Here is a 21986-nt window from a genome sequence, read left to right as displayed (position 1 = left end):
TACACAGTGGTTACATTCACGGCAGGAAGGGTGGGTAATTATCATGTCAGTCCTTGTCCAATGTTGTTCTTATACAGTATGTTATTTAAATGTGCTCTTCAAGACCCTTTTTTTGTTGTTTTAATGAAGTATTTTTGGCTTGGTTATAATATTGGGTATTGCTGTTCCTGTAGGTATTTAGGACATTCAGTCAGTATGTAGGACAGAACTAGTCTTAGTTTTACCTTGACACGTATGTCCGTTAGGAGACATGGAGTAGCCATCAGCAGGACAGGAACACTTATAGCTGCCTTGGGTGTTGACACACTGGAAGGAGCACATGTTTCCAATGTTCTGGGAACACTCATCAATATCTACAAGACAGTAAGAGAATAACATTGTTACAGCCGCGGGGGTAAACAGGCTACGATTACGGCTACAGAGCTAACGGTGCATGTTTGAACATTAATAACTTATGTCGCCTTTTATTATGTACAATATCATCTGTCACTTGGGAGTAACAGTAACTGATCCCATTATGATTCTATCGATCTGATTCTATTGATCTACAGGAGAACACTGAATCATCAGCTTTGAATCAATCAACATTATATTGACTCTTTGAACAGTGTTACTATTTATTTTTTTATTAAAATTACCTCCTTGTTTCTACACTCCCTGTCCATTTTACCAGCTCCACTTACCATATAGGAGCACTTTGTAGTTCTACAATTACTGACTGTACTCCATCTGTTACTCGGCATGCTTTGTTAGCCCCTTTCATGCTGTTCTTCAATGGTCAGGACCCCCCCACAGGACCACCACAGAGCAGGTATTATTTAGGTGATGGGTCATTCTCAGCACTGCAGTGATACTGACATGGTGGTGGTGTGTTAGTGTGTGTTGTGCTGGTATGAGTGGATCAGACACAGCAGCGCTGCTGGAGTTTTTAAATACCGTGTCCACTCACTGTCCACTCTATTAGACACTCCTACCTTGTTGGTCCACCTTGTAGATGTTAAGTCAGAAATGATCGCTCACGGGGCGCTGTTGGCTGGATATTTTTGCTTGGTGGACTATTCTCAGTCCAGCAGTGACAGTGAGGTGTTTAAAAACTCCATCAGCATTGCTGTGTCTGATCCACTCATACCAGCACAACACACACTAACACACCACCACCATGTCAGTGTCACTGCAGTGCTAAGAATGATCCACCACCCAAATAATACCTACTCTGTAGTGGTCCTGGGAGAGTCCTGACCATTAAAGAATAGCATGTAAAGGGGCTAACAAAGCATGCAGAGAAACAAATGGACTACAGTTAGTAATTGTAGAACTTCGAAGGGCTTCTATATGGTAAGTAAAGCTGATAAAATGGACAGTGAGTGTAGAAACAAGGATGTGGCAGTGACAGTGAATTTTAAGCGACACTTTGTGAACTTATGCAGTGAGGCTAATGTGTCACCTTCGCAGGTGTGGCCATCCTCTTTTAGGTAGTATCCCACACGGCAGTAGCACTGGTAGGAGCCGTAGATGTTGGCACACTCCTGACTACAGGGATTGTTCTGGCATTCATTAACATCTGCAAATAAATAGTAAAATATCACATTTTTAGGCAGGTGGTCAGCACAACAGTAAATTAATTGTCTAGAATATATATATACTGATTATCTCTTCAACACTGCAGCTCTTGTGCGGTGTTCCCGGTCTGCAGTGGTCAGTATCTATCAAGAGTGGTCCAAGCAAGAAACAGTGGTAAACCAACGACAGGGTCATGGGCGACCAAGGCTCATTGATGCACGTGGGGAGCAAAGGCTGGCTCGTGTGGTCCGATCCAACAAATGAGATACTGTAGCTAAAACTGCTGAAGAAGTTAATGCTGGTTCTGATAGAAAGGTGTCAGAATACACAGTGCATCACAGTTTGTTGCGTATGGGGCTGCGTAGTCGCAGACCAGTCAGGGTGCCCATGCTGACCACTGTCCACTGCCGAAAGCACCAAGAATGGGCACGTGAGCATCGGAACTGGACCACGGAGCAATGGAAGAAGGTGGCCTGGTCTGATGAATCACGTTTCGCTTACCTGGGGAACACATGGCACCAAGATGCACTATGGAAAGAAGGCAAGCCAGTGGAGGCAGTGTGATGCTCTGGGCAATGTTCCTCTGGGAAACCTTGGGTCCTGCCATCCATGTAGATGTTACTTTGACACGTACCACCTACCTAAGCATTGTTGCAGACCATGTACACCCTTTTATGGAAACGGTATTCCCTGATGGCACAAAGCAAATATGGTTCAGGAATGGTTTGAGGAGCACAACAACGAGTTTGAGGTGTTGACTTGGCCTCCAAATTTCCCAGATCTCAATCCAATCGAGCATCTGTGGGATGTGCTGGGCAAACAGGTCCGATCCATGGAGTCCCCACCTCACAACTTAGAGGAGTTAAAGGATCTGCTGCTGACATCTTGGTGCCAGATACAACAGCACACCTTCAGGGGTCTAGTGGAGTCCATGCCTCGAATAATATAAGTGATATGTATTTGAAAACAGAAATTTGTGTCATATCCAGCCACACTAACACGATTTTATGTTCTGTTATGTAGAGGTTTATAGTGTGAATACACCATAAACTAGATATGCAAGAGAGAGGGTACAATTCAGAGTTCAGACCTGGTATATGGTTTAAATATTTCACTGACAAGTTGAAACCATCCTTGTTTGTTCAACTGTAACCTCTAACACACAGAAATTAAAACATAATAATAATAAATTTAAAAAATCATTAAAACACCCTCCTGCTGTTTTAATAAGCATGCCAAGCTTTCCCATTTATTGGGTCTCCAAAGCTCGTATACACACTATGTGGTGATAATTATGTGGACGTCTGACCATGGGCTTGTTAGACATCATATTTTAAAACCATGGACATTAATAGAGTCTCCCTCCCCCTTAGTGGCTATAACAGCCTCCACCCCTTAGTAGTAAAGTAGTAAAAAGAGCTTTCACGAGGTAAGGCACTGACGTTTGATGTTCAACCTGGTTCGTTATTGAAATTCTAATTCATCCCAAAGATGTTCAGGTGTGTTAAGGACAGAGGTCCTTAAAGGCTACTAAAAGGTTTGCCCATAACTAAAAGTAATCCCTTGCCCATGTGGTTATATCAGCTACTGTTGAGTAGCGGTTCTTGATGCAGTGCCGTCTTTTCAACCCTGCATTCTGCACAGGCGTCTCTTCCGCCAATCAGGGTCCTTACACAGCGTATGAAGACCCACCCACCCACACATAGTCTGGCCCCCACCCTGCAGATACGGTGGCCAATTCGTATCTGCTGCAGGCACTGCCAATTATGCCCGCCAGCTGGCACCCAGCCGACCGGTGGCAACACCGAGTTTCAAACCAAGGAGTTCAGAAACTGTCATTATGTCACATCACTATTTCCTTTTTTCACCTCATTACTAGCCCTAAATTGCCCCTGTCCCAACTTTTTTGGAATGTGTTGCAGGCCTGAAATGCAGGAATGGATGTACAGTGTATCACAAAAGTGAGTACACCCCTCACATTTCTGCAAATATTTCATTATATCTTTTCATGGGACAACACTATAGACATGAAACTTGGATATAACTTAGAGTAGTCAGTGTACAGCTTGTATAGCAGTGTAGATTTACTGTCTTCTGAAAATAACTCAACACACAGTCATTAATGTCTAAATAGCTGGCAACATAAGTGAGTACACCCCACAGTGAACATGTCCAAATTGTGCCCAAATGTGTCGTTGTCCCTCCCTGGTGTCATGTGTCAAGGTCCCAGGTGTAAATGGGGAGCAGGGCTGTTAAATTTGGTGTTTTGGGTACAATTCTCTCATACTGGCCACTGGATATTCAACATGGCACCTCATGGCAAAGAACTCTCTGAGGATGTGAGAAATAGAATTGTTGCTCTCCACAAAGATGGCCTGGGCTATAAGAAGATTGCTAACACCCTGAAACTGAGCTACAGCATGGTGGCCAAGGTCATACAGCGGTTTTCCAGGACAGGTTCCACTCGGAACAGGCTTCGCCAGGGTCGACCAAAGAAGTTGAGTCCACGTGTTCGGCGTCATATCCAGAGGTTGGCTTTAAAAAGTAGACACATGAGTGCTGCCAGCATTGCTGCAGAGGTTGAAGACGTGGGAGGTCAGCCTGTCAGTGCTCAGACCATACGCCGCACACTGCATCAACTCGGTCTGCATGGTCGTCATCCCAGAAGGAAGCTGACGCACAAGAAAGCCCGCAAACAGTTTGCTGAAGACAAGCAGTCCAAGAACATGGATTACTGGAATGCCCTGTGGTCTGACGAGACCAAGATAAACTTGTTTGGCTCAGATGGTGTCCAGCATGTGTGGCGGCGCCCTGGTGAGAAGTACCAAGACAACTGTATCTTGCCTACAGTCAAGCATGGTGGTGGTAGCATCATGGTCTTGGGCTGCATGAGTGTTGCTGGCACTGGGGAGCAGCAGTTCATTGAGGGAAACATGAATTCCAACATGTACTGTGACATTCTGAAACAGAGCATGATCCCCTCCCTTCGAAAACTGGGCCTCATGGCAGTTTTCCAACAGGATAACGACCCCAAACACAACCTCCAAGATGACAACTGCCTTGCTGAGGAAGCTGAAGGTAAAGGTGAGGGACTAAACCCAATTGAGCACCTGTGGCGCATCCTCAAGTGGAAGGTGGAGGAGTTCAAGGTGTCTAACATCCACCAGCTCCGTGATGTCATCATGGAGGAGTAAAAAAGGATTCCAGTAGCAACCTGTGCAGCTCTGGTGAATTCCATGCCCAGGAGGGTTAAGGCAGTGCTGGATAATAATGGTGGTCACACAAAATATTGACACTTTGGGCACAATTTGGACATGTTCACTGTGGGGTGTACTCACTTATGTTGCCAGCCATTTAGACATTAATGGCTGTGTGTTGAGTTATTTTTAGAAGACTGCTATTTTACACTGCTATACAAGTTGTACACTTACTACTCTAAGTTATATCCACGTTTTATTTCTATAGTGTTGTCCCATGAAAAGATATAATAAGATATTTGCAGAAATGTGAGGGGTGTACTCACTTTTGTGATACACTGTATATTAACAAATTAAATAAAGTTAAGCAGATAAAACATTAAATATCTCAGGTTCAAACTGTCTGCAATGAAATAAAACTTTTTCTGATTTGGGGTTGTATATGAATACAATATACATGTATAATATGCGCAATATGTATACAAAAAGTTGTGTTAATGGTATAAAAAATGAACAAAATTAGCTTTGTTCATAGTGTTCTTGAAAAGTCAGAACCTTCAGGGTGTGCACTGTAAACAGTTGGTTTCTATTTATAGCTGGGTGGGCCATTAATTTTCCCACCATCATTGTGTAGCCGAGCCAAAAGTAACATTGTGAGTAATGCCTCGGGCCAGAACTGACCAGCCAAGTCCTTGAATGCATCAACTCTCCAATGAATGCCAGCGCCTGAGTGAGGTGACTCGGACAGACGGCAAGCTCGACTAGGTTCCCTAAATAAAATAGACCCCAAATGCACAGAGTCATTCTCATGTACTTGTTATTTATATGCTTTTTCTCCACCTTTAATAGACATACTTTACTTTTTCAAGTCATGTTGTGACCCAAAAAGAAAGTGATCAGTATGTGGTCCTTATATTTAGGCTTATCAATGTATAGTCTCTTTGGTCAAGGTAAAATGTAAGATTAATTATCAAAGTATTTATTATTTCTGACTTGAAAGTTAGTTTATTGGGTATTTGGCAATCACGTTAGCAAACCCCTGTTTAATATTTACACATGACATCAGGGTTAGGGGTAGGGTTAGGGGTAGGGTTAGGGTTAGGGTTAGGGTAAGGCACAATTTATAAAAAAAAAAAAAAAAACTGTGTATGTGTTTTCATGGATAAAATAAAGAGTACATACCCTCACAGTTCTTCCCATCAAAGGCGAGCGAGAAGCCAGTGGTGCAGGAACACTGGTAGGAACCCACAGTGTTCTCGCACGTCTGGGCGCACAGACGACCCGGGTGACGCCAACACTCATTCACGTCTATCAAGGAAGTTAACAGACGATTATTATTTTTCATTTGTTGCAGGTCAGCTGTTTGTAGAGTGCTTGTTTGGGTTCATGTGGTTGCATTACATACCCACACAAACCCTGCGGTTGGCATCATACTGGAAGCCAGTCTGGCATTCACAGCGGTAGCTGCCAGGGAGGTTATGGCAAATCTGACCCTCAGTACAGTGGTGTGTTCCAGTCGTGCACTCATCCACATCTGCACACAGAGCAGGACATGCTTGTTAATTACACTGAAGACAGTGAACCATGTCAATATGTGTTCAAAAAAGCTAATAAATTTACCCAGAATACAATCAGTATTAGATAAAGAAGTAAATCACTTTCTGCTTGACTTGGATTGTGGTTATGTCTCTTCTGCTACTAATAAAATAGAGTATTTAAAATCAAAAGACCTGACAACTGACAAGTGTTTATAGACCATCACCAGTTCAACTGAAAATTTCAAAGAAACTAATAAAAGGCAATATGGTGTCCTCAAAGGGTCTGTTGAAGGTATTCTTTTTTTATCTAAGAAAGGGATACATTGCCCTAAAAACTTGCAACAAATGATCCATAGATTAGTCAAAACATTTTAAGTCCTTCATAAGAAATTAATTATGTAAATAGTCTGTTAATAGTGCAAAAATCATCCATCCATTCATTCATTCACTGTCTGTTTTACTACAGCTTTATCCTGACCAGGGTCGTGCTGGGTTTGATTCACTGGGTGAAAGACAGGAAAAAAAACTCGAACCCAGACAGGTCATCAGTCCATCACAGGGCAGGCATACACGTACACACACTCTCTCACAGCATTTTTAGGAGCTCTGATAGGCGAGGGCGGAACGGTGGCTTAGTGGGTAGCACTGTTGCCTCACAGCAAGAAGGTCCTGGGTTCGATTCCCAGGTGGAGCGGTCCGGGTCCTTTCTGTGCGGAGTTTGCTTGTTCTCCCCCTGTCTGCGTGGGTTTCCCACCGGGAGCTCCGGTTTCCTCCCAGTCCAAAAACATGCAGTCAGGTGAATTGGAGACACTGAACTGCCCTATATGTGAATGGGTGTGTGTATGAGTTTGTGCGTCTGCCCTGTGATGGACTGGCGCACCGTCCAGGGTGTTACTGTGTGCCTTGCGCCCATTGAAAAGCTGGAATAGGCTCCAGCATAGGAAAAAACCATGGAGAAAAGTCTCCTGGGCATGTTGGTGAACTTCAGACTGTTTCAGTACATGGGATTAAAAAAAATGTTTTATTTTAAGTTCATCTACGCAATTTACTTATGCGTGTGTGTGTACGTGCTCACACTCACCGACACAACGTGCTCCGTCAGGACTGGAGTGATATCCTCGACTGCATATAATACTCTTGCGCTGACAGGTGTAGGAGCCCACAGTATTGATGCAGTTAAAGCCTGCAGTACATGGCTCAGACACGACTCTACACTCATTAATGTCTGACAGACAGAAAAAAAAATGCATATTATAGAAAAATAAATACAGAAAATCAGGTATACAATGCATACAGTGGGCGGGATGCCATTCAGGACCTTTAACATCAACCTTTTAAAGGTCTCTGGACTATTACGTAGACCGAAAGACAGAACAGTAAATTCACGCAGACTATTTTTTCAATAGAATGCAGCATCAGGATATAGTGGCACCTGCCAGTTCCCACTGCTCAGGTCCTATGAGGTGTACCAGATGCACCCTGACAGCATGGGGTAAGAATCCTTACGTTTAGGTGACGGTAATCCACACAGAATCCATGACAAGTCCTTTTAATTCACCAACACCACTGGCGAGGATCACTGGCTTCCTGAAGGCTTGATCAAAACAGCTTTGGCTATTTCCTTCACCATCTGGTCAGGTGGTGGGCACGTTGTCTGATCTGGGCAGCACTGCTGGTGTGGATCTTGCGTTGGCACAGTGTAGAGCAATGGCAATCAATGGCAAAGAGGTGGTGATACTTGTTCACCAGTGATGCCAGCTTTTTAGGCCCTGTCTACTTGCAGCACGCAAAAGCTGGTAAAAAACACCACTGTGTTTGTGAAGGATCCACCCTTTTACAGCTGCACCCAGCCTCAGCGCTGGCACCGCCGGGATGATCGTACCAGTTCATCAAAGCTCAAAATTGTAAATGGTTTTTCATGGAGCATCAAGAGTACCCACTGCTGGTAAAGTGCACCACTGTGTTTGTGAGGAATCCACCCTTTTCCAGCTGCCCCCGCAGAGTTGATCGAAGCATTGTCACCAGTACATCAAAGCCCAAAATGCAAATATCGCCCACTTCAGCAATGAAAAACTGATGCATAATGTTCTGTTTGCCAATATTCAAGGTAACAGTTGTTCACCTTGGATCTGGATGGCTTGGCCGATGACCACAGGCTCCACTTTTTGAATGCCATCTTCCATCCTTGCAGGTGTACAATGATTCCTGATCGCAATCTGTGCCTTAACGGATGTTCTGTCAAGTTGACATGGAATGCTCAGCAAATGTCATGTCCCAGTTGGCTGATTCACAGTGTGAAGGATGTTTTCCGACAGGTGTGTCCTCCTTCACGCCTGTCTGTCGGTGTTCGGATCGATGTTGGCAAGAACACAGCTTGAAATTGGCAGAGCTGTCTGCATGTATGGCAAAGCATTCTTGACGATATATTACGCTTACCATTTGCCTAGTGGGTAGAGCTTCGGGCTATTAGTTGGGAGATTGTCGGATCAAATCCATGCTCTGCTACCATATACAGTGTATCACAAAAGTGAGTACACCCCTCACATTTCTGCAGATATTTAAGTATATCTTTTCATGGGACAACACTGACAAAATGACACTTTGACACAATGAAAAGTAGTCTGTGTGCAGCTTATATAACAGTGTAAATTTATTCTTCCCTCAAAAAAACTCAATATACAGCCATTAATGTCTAAACCACCGGCAACAAAAGTGAGTACACCCCTAAGAGACTACACCCCTAAATGTCCAAATTGAGCACTGCTTGTCATTTTCCCTCCAAAATGTCATGTGACTCGTTAGTGTTACTAGGTCTCAGGTGTGCATAGGGAGCAGGTGTGTTCAATTTAGTAGTACAGCTCTCACACTCTCTCATACTGGTCACTGAAAGTTCCAACATGGCACCTCATGGCAAAGAACTCTCTGAGGACCTTAAAAGACGAATTGTTGTGCTACATGAAGATGGCCAAGGCTACAAGAGGATTGCCAACACCCTGAAACTGAGCTGCAGCACAGTGGCCAAGATCATCCAGCGTTTTAAAAGAGCAGGGTCCACTCAGAACAGACCTCGCGTTGGTCGTCCAAAGAAGCTGAGTGCACGTGCTCAGTGTCACATCCAACTGCTGTCTTTGAAAGATAGGCGCAGGAGTGCTGTCAGCATTGCTGCAGAGATTGAAAAGGTGGGGGGTCAGCCTGTCAGTGCTCAGACCATACGCCGCACACTACATCAAATTGGTCTGCATGGCTGTCACCCCAGAAAGAAGCCTCTTCTGAAGTCTCTACACAAGAAAGCCTGCAAACAGTTTGCTGAAGACATGTCAACAAAGGACATGGATTACTGGAACCATGTCCTATGGTCTGATGAGACCAAGATTAATTTGTTTGGTTCAGATGGTCTCAAGCATGTGTGGCGGCAATCAGGTGAGGAGTACAAAGATAAGTGTGTCATGCCTACAGTCAAGCATGGTGGTGGGAATGCCATGGTCTGGGGCTGCATGAGTGCAGCAGGTGTTGGGGAGTTACATTTCATTGAGGGACACATGAACTCCAATATGTACTGTGAAATACTGAAGCAGAGCATGATCCCCTCCCTCCGGAAACTGGGTCGCAGGGCAGTGTTCCAGCATGATAATGACCCCAAACACACCTCTAAGACGACCACTGCTTTATTGAAGAGGCTGAGGGTAAAGGTGATGGACTGGCCAAGCATGTCTCCAGACCTAAACCCAATAGAACATCTTTGGGGCCTCCTCAAGCGGAAGGTGGAGGAGCGCAAAGTCTCGAATATCCGCCAGCTCCGTGATGTCGTCATGGAGGAGTGGAAAAGCATTCCAGTGGCAACCTGTGAAGCTCTGGTAAACTCCATGCCCAGGAGAGTTAAGGCAGTTCTGGGAAATAATGGTGGCCACACAAAATATTGACACTTCAGGAACTTTCACTTAGGGGTGTACTCACTTTTGTTGCCGGTGGTTTAGACACTAATGGCTGTATATTGAGTTATTTTGAGGGAAGAATAAATTTACACTGTTATATAAGCTGCACACAGACTACTTTTCATTGTGTCAAAGTGTCATTTTGTCAGTGTTGTCCCATGAAAAGATATACTTAAATATCTGCAGAAATGTGAGGGGTGTACTCACTTTTGTGATACACTGTATATACAGTATGTATATACGACAAATAAAGCCATACTTCTTCTACTTCATTAGATATTAGGCTCTTTTTTGTATATCCATACTGTTTTTACACCAAACCCGCCTTGTCTGCCTCTCTAGCCAACCTACTGTTGGTGCATAGGGGCAAAACACATTTGTGTCCTTTTCCAGGCTGTTATTTCAGCTCCAGTTGTTTTAAACTACTTCATTAAGGTCCTTAAAGTGGATTTAGGTATTTTATGTGTATAGCTGTTTTAAAGAAAATGCCAAACTTATAAAGGTCAACACATTTTCCTCTTATTACATTTTTATATTCTCTCTCTCTCTCTCTATACATATATACAGTGTATCACAAAAGTGAGTACACCCCTCACATTTCTGCAGATATTTAAGTATATCTTTTCATGGGACAACACTGACAAAATGACACTTTGACACAATGAAAAGTAGTCTGTGTGCAGCTTATATAACAGTGTAAATTTATTCTTCCCTCAAAATAACTCAATATACAGCCATTAATGTCTAAACCACCGGCAACAAAATTGAGTACACCCCTAAGAGACTACACCCCTAAATGTCCAAATTGAGCACTGCTTGTAATTTTCCCTCCAAAATGTCATGTGATTTGTTAGTGTTACTAGGTCTCAGGTGTGCATAGGGAGCAGGTGTGTTCAATTTAGTAGTACAGCTCTCACACTCTCTCATACTGGTCACTGAAAGTTCCAACATGGCACCTCATGGCAAAGAACTCTCTGAGGATCTTAAAAGACGAATTGTTGCGCTACATGAAGATGGCCAAGGCTACAAGAAGATTGCCAACACCCTGAAACTGAGCTGCAGCACAGTGGACAAGATCATCCAGCGTTTTAAAAGAGCAGGGTCCACTCAGAACAGACCTCGCGTTGGTCGTCCAAAGAAGCTGAGTGCACGTGCTCAGCGTCACATCCAACTGCTGTTTTTGAAAGATAGGCGCAGGAGTGCTGTCAGCATTGCTGCAGAGATTGAAAAGGTGGGGGGTCAGCCGGTCAGTGCTCAGACCATACGCCGCACACTACATCAAATTGGTCTGCATGGCTGTCACCCCAGAAGGAAGCCTCTTCTGAAGTCTCTACACAAGAAAGCCCGCAAACAGTTTGCTGAAGACATGTCAACAAAGGACATGGATTACTGGAACCATGTCCTATGGTCTGATGAGACCAAGATTAATTTGTTTGGTTCAGATGGTCTCAAGCATGTGTGGCGGCAATCAGGTGAGGAGTACAAAGATAAGTGTGTCATGCCTACAGTCAAGCATGGTGGTGGGAATGCCATGGTCTGGGGCTGCATGAGTGCAGCAGGTGTTGGGGAGTTACATTTCATTGAGGGACACATGAACTCCAATATGTACTGTGAAATACTAAGCAGAGCATGATCCCCTCCCTCCGGAAACTGGGTCGCAGGGCAGTGTTCCAGCATGATAATGACCCCAAACACACCTCTAAGACGACCACTGCTTTATTGAAGAGGCTGAGGGTAAAGGTGATGGACTGGCCAAGCATGTCTCCAGACCTAAACCCAATAGAACATCTTTGGGGCATCCTCAAGCGGAAGGTGGAGGAGCACAAAGTCTCGAATATCCGCCAGCTCCGTGATGTCGTCATGGAGGAGTGGAAAAGCATTCCAGTGGCAACCTGTGAAGCTCTGGTAAACTCCATGCCCAGGAGAGTTAAGGCAGTTCTGGGAAATAATGGTGGCCACACAAAATATTGACACTTCAGGAACTTTCACTAAGGGGTGTACTCACTTTTGTTGCCGGTGGTTTAGACATTAATGGCTGTATATTGAGTTATTTTGAGGGAAGAATAAATTTACACTGTTATATAAGCTGCACACAGACTACTTTTCATTGTGTCAAAGTGTCATTTTGTCAGTGTTGTCCCATGAAAAGATATACTTAAATATCTGCAGAAATGTGAGGGGTGTACTCACTTTTGTGATACACTGTATATAAGTTGCAAGGTGGGGCATTTGGAGGCCAAGTCAACACCTCAAACTCGTTGTTGTGCTCCTCAAACCATTCCTGAACCATGTTTGCTTTTTAGCAGGGCGCATTATCCTGCTGAAAGAGTCCACAACCATCAGGGAGTACCATTTCCATGGAAGGGTGTACATGGTCTGCAACAATGCTTTGGTAGGCGGTACGTGTCAAAGTAACATCCACATGGATGGCAGTACCCAAGGTTCCCAGCAGAACATTGCCCAAAGCATCACACTGCCTCTGCCGGCTTGCCTTTTTCCCATTACGCATCCTGATGCCATGTGTTTCCCAGGTAAGCGACACACACACACCCGGCCATCCACGTGATGTAAAAGAAAACGTGATTCATCAGACCAGGCCACCTTCTTCCATTGCTCCATGGTTCAGTTCCAATGCTCACGTGCCCATTTCTGGAGCTTTCTGCAGCTATACAGCCCCATAAGCAACAAACTGTGATGCACTGTGTATTCTGACACCTTTCTATCTGAACCAGCATTAACATCTTCAGCAATTTGAGCTACAGTAGCTCATCTGTTGGATCGTACCACACGGGCCAGCCTTCGCTCCCCATGTGCATCAATGAGCCTTGGCCGCCCATGACCATGTCGTCTTCATCGGGACCATTCTTCTAGTGAAAACAGTGTTTGCTATTATCAAATTCCAACTGAAAAGATTGTCTTATTCTTTATAAAAAAGAACACATCTCAGTCCCCATTATTGCTGGACGTTACGCACAATATAGAACTTTGAGCCCAGACAAGATCAGAAACAGCAACACAAATACAATTTTTAAACGGAGCTCTATAGTCACTAGTGCTATTTTTAGAACATGCCCTGCGGGCAAATCACACGGTCCCTTTGGGCGACTAGGTGCCCGCGGGCACCGTGTTTGTGACCCCTACTTAACACTCATTCTTTCACTTTCTTACCGATGCAGTTGCCGTGAGGGTCCTGAGAGAAACCGGTGAGACAGCGCTGCTGCTTTGGGCTGCAGTGGAACGAGCCAAGCGTGTTCTGGCACTGAAATCCTGACCCACAGTTATGGCTCTTCATCACACACTCATCAATGTCTGCGGAGACGAATCAGACCAGGTGTTAAAGCAGCCGGACGGCCTACAGGTTCTAAAACCTCACAGTCAGGCGTCATCATTAAGCTAAACTGATTTGTCTAGACTCTGACATTAATAGCTGATGGAATCAGGACGTGACTGATGATTTGCCTGATGGAGACTGGTACGGTACACTTCACTGTTGGACTAAATAAAGAAATAAAGAACAGGTTTTATTTGAATACACCAGCAATGAACATTAGGTGGCACTGTGGTTTAAGGCTGAAGAAGAAGCAACCCTTTTAGATCACATCCAGCCCCAGCACTCCGCCTTCCAGCTCCCTGTATACTCATTCGGGTTGTGGAAAAGAAGTATGATAATATTTAAGTCGACTTCACAAGACTAGCATGGGTGCACCACAGCTGTGCCACGTCTGCTTACCTTCTCAAGATGAGGATTAACTCCTGTAAAAATTGGATTTTAATTGGAGACTTTTGTTGGGCAGTGCTGAAAATTCTCAGCCTCCCTTTTGAGCACCTCATTAGCTCACTTCCATGTTTCCTGTCTTTGCCAAATATGATCTTAATGATCAGTCTACACATATTGCTTTATTCGACATCCAAATTTGGACGCTAATCAAAGAAAACCTTTTTCCTCAAGAATATACTGTACATTAATTAGTAATAAATGCTGTCTGATCTTCGTCCCAACTATTAGAGAAACACATTTTGTATTTGTCCGTTTCATATCATATTAAACACATTGATTTCATAAAAATGCCTGTAGTTGCTGACCAGATTGAGGAGAAATTTTAAACAAATTTGGGATTCTTTGCATAAACAGGCATCTCAGGTCATGTAACTGACTCGTAATTGGAGTCACTGGGGTGGTAAGAAAATCAGGCAAAGGTGGACTCACCACCAGGTCGATTTTAAACCCAAAATCAAAACGGGGAGGCATTGCCCTGAGCAAGATTTGAGCAATGGTGCTTTGATACTATCACTCTACAGCCTTTACTAAATGGCAGCCTGAAAAGACTCAAGGAGTCGATTTTGTCTTTGACTCACACTCTTGCGACACTACACCTAATGGGAGAAAGAGCTAGATGGAACTGCGACCATGGCCCACCAGATAGCTACTCGTTCCACCAAGTGACACCCAGTCCCGGCCCTGGTTTTCTCCCAACACTAAAGTAAAAAAGGCAGAAGGCAACAGGAGTGGTTGGGAGTCGGTTCAAAAAACCAATATACGCTGATGATACAGTGAAACAAGTGAGTATTCACACCAGACGACTACCTTACCGGATGAAATTAATTTAATGACTCAGCGCCACGCTGATCTCTGGGGTTTCCTTAAATAGCTCTACATTCAGATAAGGCGCATTAGCTCTCATTAGCGCTAAAGCTCCTCAGATTTGTAGTCTGTTTTGGATTACGACAGGTCGATCTATGCTTCCTGCCACAAGATGAAATGTACAAGTTAACTGTTAGAGATCCCCCCCAATCCCTAAGAACAGCTCCTGATGTTTCAAGGCCTGCTGCTTGATTGCAGAAGAACTTCGGGATGAGATCTGGGTTCAGAATGAGCCAGGCTGGAACCAAAGATCATTCTTCTAGTCTGTGACCCTCCCAATCAACAAGATACTGGTTGCTGCCCTTGAATTTGCTGGCGTTTGTTGCCTCTGGTGGGTGGCAACCCCCTTAAAAAGTCAAGGGAGAAGTAAAACCAAGGATAGGACCAGATGGGGGGTGCAGAAGGCCCACAGACCAAGTTCGAGGTTTCTTGTTTTGGGTGCACACCTGGCAAGCCCAATGTACTCCTGTACGTCCCTGTTTGCCAAGGGCCACCAGAATAATCTGTTCTGTTGGTTGTGAGGTGGCCCATGAAGGGGGAGGAGTGCCCCCATTGCAGGATATCACCCCTGACAGATGTAGGGACAAATACTTTCTTTAGAGTGCCATTGCTTGGCATATGCCCTCTTCGTGCCCCCCTCCATAAAGATGAAATGGACAAAAGTAACTCAACTGTAACAGTTTAACTCCCCCATCCCAAGAACAACTCCTGATGTTTCAAGGTCTGCTGCTTGATTGTGGAAGAACTTCTGGATGAGATCTGGGTTCAGAAAGAGCCAGGCTGGAACCAAGGATCATTCTTCCAGTCTGTGACCCTCTCAATCAACAAGATACTGGTTGCCTTCGCTCCCCATGTGCATCAATGACCCAGTCGCTGGTTTACCACTGTTTCTTCCTTGGACCACTTTTGATAGATACTGACCACTGCAGATCGGGAACACCCCACAAGAGCTGCAGTTTTGAAGATGCTCTGACCTAGTCGTCTAGCCATCACAATTTGGCCCTTGTCAAACTCTCTCAAATCCTCACGCTCGCCCATTTTTTCTGCTTCTAACACATCAACTTTGAGGTAAAATGTTCACTTGCTGTGTAATATATCCCACCCACTAACAGGTGCCGTGATGGAGATAATCAGTGTAATTCACTTCACCTGTCAGTAGTCATAATGTTATGCCTGGTTCACTGAGAGTACAAAAACAGGCGTTCTGCTACTTCAGAATGTACAGCTAATACAGAGATCATATGCATTGAAAACAAAATCATTTGGCCTGTGTGCTACTCCTGAGGGCATGGTGTGCAGAAAATTGCATATGATTTTCATTGGAACTGCATATGCTTATTACAGTGGGTAAATAAATAAGTGCTGTAAAGAGAGAAGCATAAGGCTCCACAGCAGTTGGCACGACAGTGGGTAAACACTGGCATAAGAAACAGAAAATTCATACACATAAAACTGAGGCTTATATAAGGCGGTTTCTCTGATGATGTTAAAAAGGGTGGTGGATAAAATAATAGTAATGCATGAAGTGGGGACACCTTTTTGGAATACTAGTCCCAATCCTAATGGTGGTATACTATTTTTTTTTTTTTTTTTAATTACACTGATCAGCCATAACATTAAAACCACCTCCTTGTTTCTACACTCACTGTCCATTTTATCAGCTCCACTTACCATATAGAAGCACTTTGTACTGTAGTTCTACAATTACTGAATGTAGTCCATCTGTTCTTCAACGGTCAGGACTCTCCCAAGACCACTACAGAGTAGGTACTATTTAGGTGTTGGATCACTCTCAGCACTGCAGTGACACTGACATGGTGGTGGTGTGTTAGTGTGTGTTCTGCTGGTATGGGTGGATAAGACACAGCAGCACTGATGGAGTTTTTAAACACCTCACTGTCACTGCTGGACTGAGAATTGTCCACAAACCGACCAACTCAAACAGCAGCAATAGATGAGCGATCATCTCTGACTTTACATCTACAAGGTGGACCAACTAGGTAGGAGTGTGTAATAGAGTGGACAGTGAGTAGACACTGTATTTAAAAACTCCAGCAGCATTGCTGTATCTGATCCACTCATACCAGCACAACGCACACTAACACACCACCATGTCAGTGTCAGTGCAGCCAGTGCAGTGCTGAGAATGATTCACCACCTAAATAATACCTGCTCTGTGGTGGTCATGTGGTGGTCCTGATTATTAAAGAACAGCATGAAAGGGGGCTAACAAAGTATGTAGAGAAATAGATGGACGACAGTCTGTGATTGTAGAACTGCAAAGTGCTCCTATATGGTAAGTGGAGAAGGAAACAAGGAGGTGGTTTAATGCTGATCAATGTGTATGTCCACATTGCTTAAATGTACAGTGTCCATTGTAGGTAGACAAGAGCTCACATGACGCCATAGCCTTCAGACACTATGATGGTACTCACCACAACTGTCTATGACCATCCCTTGCTGTTCTGGAGATACTTCAACCTAGTTGTCCAGCAATAATAATTTGGCCCTTATTAAACCACCTATTAATAACAAATAATACCATGGAACATCAATTGCTATTTGATTAAATATGCACTGACTGTTTTACCTGCAAATGGGGGGGGGGGGGGTGGGGGGTGGTAGGTGGTTTGAAATGTGGTGTCTAAAAAGCTCATGGTCAGGACTTCCCATAATAATGGTCTTTTAATGGGTGGTTTGAACAGCAAGGGATAGTAATGGGAAGCTCTGGCAAGTACCCACTGACAGAGGTCCAAGGAGGGACAAGGCATTAGCTGCTGACATGTTGTTGGGTGGCCAAGATTTAGAGATGCCAAAGTGTCTGAAGGCTATGATGTCTGGCACCAGGATGCACTGTAGGACTTTTAGTGTACATGTTCTTAACAAGTGTATGTAAACATTCAATGTATACCGTATGCTTTAAAGTGATAAAGAAGAAGAATGAAATCAAAAGGAGGGTAACACCTACCTTCACACACTTCATTCCTCAGTTGGTAGCCATTCTGACAGGAAATCTGCTTCTCACACCCGAAAGCTCCCACCGTGTTCACACAGCGCTCATTAGGCAGGCAGGTGTGTGTGTTTGTCAGACACTCGTTCATATCTAAAGAGGGCCAAGAAAGCACAGATTATTTAATATGGTGTACATGAGACAAAGGCAGATTAACCACATTGTATTTAACCATGAAGGTGGTATCACACCCAAATCCTTCAAAACCAGTAGTATTCACACCATCTTTAAGCCCTACAAACACAAACAAGGCAGACTCCCATCTTGAATGGCTGGCATCTCTGTACTAACATCGTAAGTAAAACACTGCTTCCAAAAATTGGATTATATATATAAAAACCCATACCGATCAACCGTAACATTAAAACCACCTCCTTGTTACTACACTCACTGTCCATTTTATCAGCTCCACTTACCATATAGAAGCACTTTATAGTTCTACAACTACTGACTGTAGTCCATTTGTTTGTCTACATACTTTTTTTGCCTGCTTTCACCCTGTTCTTCAATGGTCAGGACCCCCACAGGACCACTACAGAGCAGGTATTATTTAGGTGGTGGATCATTCTCAGCACTGCATTGACACTGACATGGTGGTGGTGTGTTAGTGTGTGTTGTGCTGGTATGAGTGGATCAGACCCAGCAGCGCTGCTGGAGTTTTTAAACACCTCACTGTCACTGCTGGACTGAGAAGAGTCCACCAACCAAAAAAAATCCAGCCAACAGTGCCCCGTGGGCAGCGCCCTGTGACCACTGATGAAGGTCTAGAAGATGACCGACTCAAACAGCAGCAATAGATGAGCGATCGTCTCTGACTTTACATCTACAAGGTGGACCAACTACTGTAGGTAGGGGTGTCTAATAGAGTGGATAGTGAGTGGACACGGTATTTAAAAACTCCAGCAGCACTGCTGTGTCTGATCCACTCATACCAGCACAACACACACTAACACACCACCACCATGTCAGTGTCACTGCAGTGCTGAGAATGATCCACCGCCTAAATAATACCTGCTCTGTGGGGGTCCTGACCATTGAAGAACATATGAGCTCATTCTGTTTGATGGGTGCAAAGAATTCTACATTTTCTTTTAGCAGGAACATGTTTCGACTTTGTTACATCATCTTAACAATGTTCTGGAATAATTTGGAACTGAGAACACCAAGTGATGCACCTTTAAACTATCCAGCCTTACTTGGTCCCTGAAACAGAGGCCAACGCATGACTCTTACAATCCCCCAAAACTCCTAGAATCCACACCCATCTTAAAGCCACTCCCATCTCAAATGTAACAAAACAAAGTCTGCTTCCAAAAACATGATTGGAAACTGTAAGATTTTCCAATCTGGGGAAACATAAGGGGTAAACAATGAACTGCAGATTTGTTTCAGATTAGGGATAATACATAGAATATAATAGAATGCCTTTATTTGTCATTTATACATATACAAGTGTACAGTGCAACAAAAGACTTTCTTCACATATTCCAGCTTGTTTGGAAGCTGGGGTCAGAGCGCAGGGTCAGCCATTGTACAGCAACCCTGGAGCAGACAGGGTTATGGCCTTGCTCAAGTGCTGCATGACAGCCTAGTGGGTAGAGCTTTGGAATATCAATTGTAAGGCTCTCTCACTGTACCCAGTTTTACTGGGTTCTGTTGTACAACCCCAAATCAGAAAAAGCATGGAAGATGTTTCTTACATTTACTTAAACATCCATTCCTGCATTTCAGGCCTGCAACACATTCCAAAAAAAGTTGGGACAGTAAAGCATTTACCACTTTGTAATGTTGCCGTTCCTTTTCACCACACTTAAAAGACGTTTTAGCACAGAGGATACCAAGTGATTTAGTGTTTCAGCTTTTATTTTGTCCCATTCTTCCTGCAAACACGTCTTAACATGTGCAACAGTACGGGGTCGTCGTTGTCACATTTTCCGTTTCAAAATTCTCCACACATTCTCTATTGGGGACAGGTCAGGACTGCAGACAGGTCAGTCCAGTACCCGTACCCTCTTCTTCCGCAGCCGTGACTTTGTAATGTGTGCAGCATGTGGTTATACATTGTCTTGCTGAAAAATGCATGGACGTCCCTGGAAAAGACGACGTCTTGAAGGCAGCACGTGTTGCTCTAAGATCTCAATGTACTTTTCTGCATTAATGCCGCCATCAAGTGTAAATGACCGTTGCCAAAAGCACTGACACAACCCCATACCATGACATACCCTGGCTTTTGGACTTGATAACAGTCTGGATGGTCCTTTTCGACCTTGGTCCAGAGCACACGGTGTCCATTTTTGATTGATTCATCTGACCACAATACACGTTTCTACTGTGTGATGGTCCATCCTAGATGCCTCCGAGCCCAGAGAAGTCGACGTCGCTTCTGGACATGGTTAACATAAGGCTTCTTTTTTGAACAGTAAAGTTTTAAGCGGATTTGCCAAAGTAATCCCTGACCCATGTGGTTATATCATATTGTTGAGTGACGGTTCTTGATGCAGTGCCGTCTGAGGGATGGAAGATCACTGGCGTTCAGTTTAAGCTTGCGCCCTTGGCCTTTATGCACTGAAATTCCTCCTCATCCCTTGCATTGTTTAATGATATTATGCACTGTAGAGGGTGAAATATGCCCTATATAAATATGTCCTAACATTTCTTTGGAATGTGTTGCAGGCCTAAAATGCAGGAATGGAGGTATATCAACAAATGAAATGAAGTTGAGCAAATAAAACATGAAATATCTTGAGTTCAAACTGTCTGCAATCAAATAAAAGTCTTAAGTAAATGTAAGGAACACTGGGGTTGTACAGTGCCTTGCAAAAGTATTCAGCCCCCTTGAACTTTTCAACCTTTTGCCACATTTCAGGCTTTAAACATAACGATATGAAATTGTAATTTTTTGTGAAGAATCAACAACAAGTGGGACACAATCGTGAAGTGGAACGAAATTTATTGGATATTTTAAACTTTTTTTAGAAATAAAAAACTGAAAAGTGGGGCGTGCAATATTATTCAGCCCCCTTGCGTTAATACTTTGTAGCGCCACCTTTTGCTGCGATTACAGCTGCAAGTCGCTTGGGGTATGTCTCTTATCAGTTTTGCACATCGAGAGACAGACATTTTTGCCCATTCTTCCTTGCAAAACAGCTCGAGCTCAGTGAGGTTGGATGGAGAGCGTTTGTGAACAGCAGTTTTCAGCTCTTTCCACAGATTCTCGATGGGATTCAGGTCTGGACTTTGACTTGGCCATTCTAACACCTGGATACGTTTATTTGTGAACCATTCCATTGTAGATTTTGCTTTATGTTTTGGATCATTGTCTTGTTGGAAGATAAATCTCCGTCCCAGTCTCAGGTCTTTTGCAGACTGCAACAGGTTTTCTTCCAGAATGGTCCTGTATTTGGCTCCATCCATCTTCCCATCAATTTTAACCATCTTCCCTGTCCCTGCTGAAGAAAAGCAGGCCCAAACCATGATGCTGCCACCACCATGTTTGACAGTGGGGATGGTGTGTTCAGGGTGATGAGCTGTGTTGCTTTTACGCCAAACATAACGTTTTGCATTGTGGCCAAAAAGTTCGATTTTGGTTTCATCTGACCAGAGCACCTTCTTCCACATGTTTGGTGTGTCTCCCAGGTGACTTTTTATAGATATCTTTGAGAAATGGCTTTCTTCTTGCCACTCTTCCATAAAGGCCAGATTTGTGCAGTGTACGACTGATTGTGTCCTATGGACAGAGTCTCCCACCTCAGCTGTAGATCTCTGCAGTTCATTCAGAGTGATCATGGGCCTCTTGGCTGCATCTCTGATCAGTCTTCTCCTTGTTTGAGCTGAAAGTTTAGAGGGACGGCCGGGTCTTGGTAGATTTGCAGTGGTCTGATACTCCTTCCATTTCAATATGATCGCTTGCACAGTGCTCCTTGAGATGTTTAAAGCTTGGGAAATCTTTTTGTATCCAAATCCGGCTTTAAACTTCTCCACAACAGTATCTCGGACCTGCCTGGTGTGTTCCTTGGTCTTCATGATGCTCTCTGCGCTTTAAACAGAACTCTGAGACTGTCACAGAGCAGGTGCATTTATACGGAGACTTGATTACACACAGGTGGA

The 21986-nt window shown here is 44.0% G+C and overlaps 1 protein-coding gene across 1 annotated transcript in view; it reads right to left on the bottom strand.

Annotated features, from left to right (window-relative positions):
• Window positions 1-21986, bottom strand: part of fbln2 (fibulin 2) — a 98639-nt gene that overhangs the window by 4138 nt on the left and 72515 nt on the right. Inside the window, exons 8-14 of the mRNA XM_062986762.1 lie at window positions 17838-17972; window positions 13396-13536; window positions 7377-7520; window positions 6163-6291; window positions 5940-6065; window positions 1445-1561; window positions 225-353 (exon numbers count right to left, since the gene is read on the bottom strand). Of these exons, the coding sequence (XP_062842832.1) occupies window positions 225-353; window positions 1445-1561; window positions 5940-6065; window positions 6163-6291; window positions 7377-7520; window positions 13396-13536; window positions 17838-17972 (921 nt within the window). The remainder of the gene's footprint in view (window positions 1-224; window positions 354-1444; window positions 1562-5939; window positions 6066-6162; window positions 6292-7376; window positions 7521-13395; window positions 13537-17837; window positions 17973-21986) is intronic.

This window comes from Trichomycterus rosablanca, chromosome 24, assembly GCF_030014385.1.
Source record: "Trichomycterus rosablanca isolate fTriRos1 chromosome 24, fTriRos1.hap1, whole genome shotgun sequence".
Classification (NCBI taxonomy): domain Eukaryota; kingdom Metazoa; phylum Chordata; class Actinopteri; order Siluriformes; family Trichomycteridae; genus Trichomycterus; species Trichomycterus rosablanca.
This window is presented reverse-complemented; position numbering and strand designations above follow the sequence as displayed.